The 1,960-nt window shown below is 42.8% G+C and overlaps 1 protein-coding gene across 1 annotated transcript in view; it reads right to left on the bottom strand.

Moving 5' to 3' along the window:
- LOC109542730 (guanylate cyclase 2D) overlaps positions 1-1,960 on the bottom strand; it is a gene marked incomplete at its 3' end in the record, with an annotated part of 99,595 nt that overhangs the window by 10,596 nt on the left and 87,039 nt on the right. The window contains 2 exon segments of the mRNA XM_048662437.1: positions 534-648; positions 1,079-1,227. Of these exon segments, the coding sequence (XP_048518394.1) occupies positions 534-648; positions 1,079-1,227 (264 nt within the window).

Below are 1,960 nucleotides of genomic sequence, written 5' to 3'. Positions count from 1 at the left end.
AATTAAGCAAAAACCGTGGAAAGAAGAGACTTAAAGCAGGCACGGCGAAACTGCGACAAGCGAATAAGGATGTTCTTGAAACTTACATCGAAAATGTCTTGTTTTTGTGCGGAATTTCCCAGAAACAGCCATTTCAGCCTGTCTATTTATAGCGCAGCTCTCAGCTTGTAGGAAGCCCGTCCACGACGGAGATAAAAACAATTCTAATTTAGTGTTATGATGCCTCCTAGTCAATATGCGGCTCCTCCTGCCTACACTGTTTCGCTTTCTGGCGCTTTGTCGTTCATCCAGTGAGTCAAAAGGCTGAGGATGATCAAAACTTTGGAAAAAATCAAAACGGTCTCCGCTTTGTTCAAGTTTGCCCCCCGTTCAGCCAGTTTGAGCAGGGCCAAATTTACGATCTTGTTTGTTTCGTGAGTCGATTCGTGGACAGCGAAAGCGGAAAAAACTTTTATGGGTCTGTTCCACTCTGTGCCGTTCAGCCTTGGACAATATTTCACATTCAAAGTTTCCCTTTTCCCAGTTGTACTTACCAGTGCTTATAAGGGCGACTGAACTCCATTTCATGTCAAAGACAAGCTTTGCAAATCCGCTGACAATTTCAGCGATCGAAGGACTCGCCTGAATCGTCCCTTCCTCTCGAACCGCCTGGAAATATCCAAATATTTCGCATCAATAAAGACGAGTTTTGCTTGAAGCGAACGCATTATCCTTCGGTTGTTTCCCTAACAATTTTACGCTTCAGAGTGGCTCAAACCTTCAGAGCAGTAGCAGTAGCAGTCTCTTCATGGGAAACTTTTTCAGTTTGGAACTAAAGCAGATACTAATCTAAAGGCTCAAAATCAAAAACATTTATTAATCGCCCCCCTTTGTATGCCCTAGTAAATTTGCAACCCTTTTGAAGTTATGACCTCTGGCCTAGCTAAAAGGCGAGGCGCAACTCAAAGGGCCTCTGGATGGCGGAAAACGCTAAACTAATTCAACAATTTAGCATCTAATTAGAGGCTTCCAGGCTGCACAGGGCCAGTGGGAGTGAAACTTTTTCGATAAATGTCGGCCAAAATTAACGGAAACTCACCGCAGGACAGTTCCAGGGGCGTAGGGTTGTATTGAAATAGTCGGCGAACTGTTTTGCGGCCGCACACACTTCTGGATGGAACGAGCCCAAGACCAACCTGGCACTGCTCGACAGCACGTGGAAAAGTTCCTGATGGCTTTTGCATGTATCTGGAACCAAATGGGCATAAATTTTACCGGCTTTTAGCGCTGTTAGAAATTTTGAACAGTGTTTTGAGGATGGAGCGCAAGCGAAACGAAAATCTTGCACAGGAGGCCAGTTAATAGTTTCCCATCCTAAAGTTCCAAATGTTAAACTTCTGGAAATCAAGGCTTTTTGAGAAAACTGCCAAGATTTCCTTWTCGATGGTCTCTAAAAAGGCCTTTTAGTTATTTGTTTTTCATTGATAAATCGCCGATCGGTGGAATTTAATGTTGGTCCCAAACAWATCGCGATTTRYGAATGACTASCTTGGTCTATTTATTAATGTCTTTGATTGAAAATCCACTTTATGCGCAAAAAAATCTATTCACTGAGCGCTAAAAGCAAGCAGCAATCATTAGTTATTCAAGCCGAAAGTTATCCGGGACTTCAGCTTGGACCCAGAAGTTAAGCTCGAAAGTTTGTCCTGGCAAACTTTGCAGAGAGCAGCACGCAAGTTTCCTGCTCTATGGTTATTATATGGGTTTGAAGCAAGATGTTTGAACATTCAATTTAATTCGATAGCCGTCCGACTTGCGGAATTATTGCGAGATAAGTGGTTAGTCGGGCTTAATGGGAAAGACAGTAAAGTCCGCTTATAGTGAACTTTCGGTTAAAACAAACTTTTTTCACTTTTCGTTTATAGTGAACACAAACACTTTCCGTTTATAGCGAACTTCCACGCTCAGCAACACCAATCGT

Source organism: Dendroctonus ponderosae, unplaced genomic scaffold, assembly GCF_020466585.1.
Source record: "Dendroctonus ponderosae isolate FM_Combo_2020 unplaced genomic scaffold, Dpon_F_20191213v2 Dpon_F_20191213_11, whole genome shotgun sequence".
NCBI classification, from domain to species: Eukaryota; Metazoa; Arthropoda; class Insecta; order Coleoptera; family Curculionidae; genus Dendroctonus; species Dendroctonus ponderosae.
This window is presented reverse-complemented; position numbering and strand designations above follow the sequence as displayed.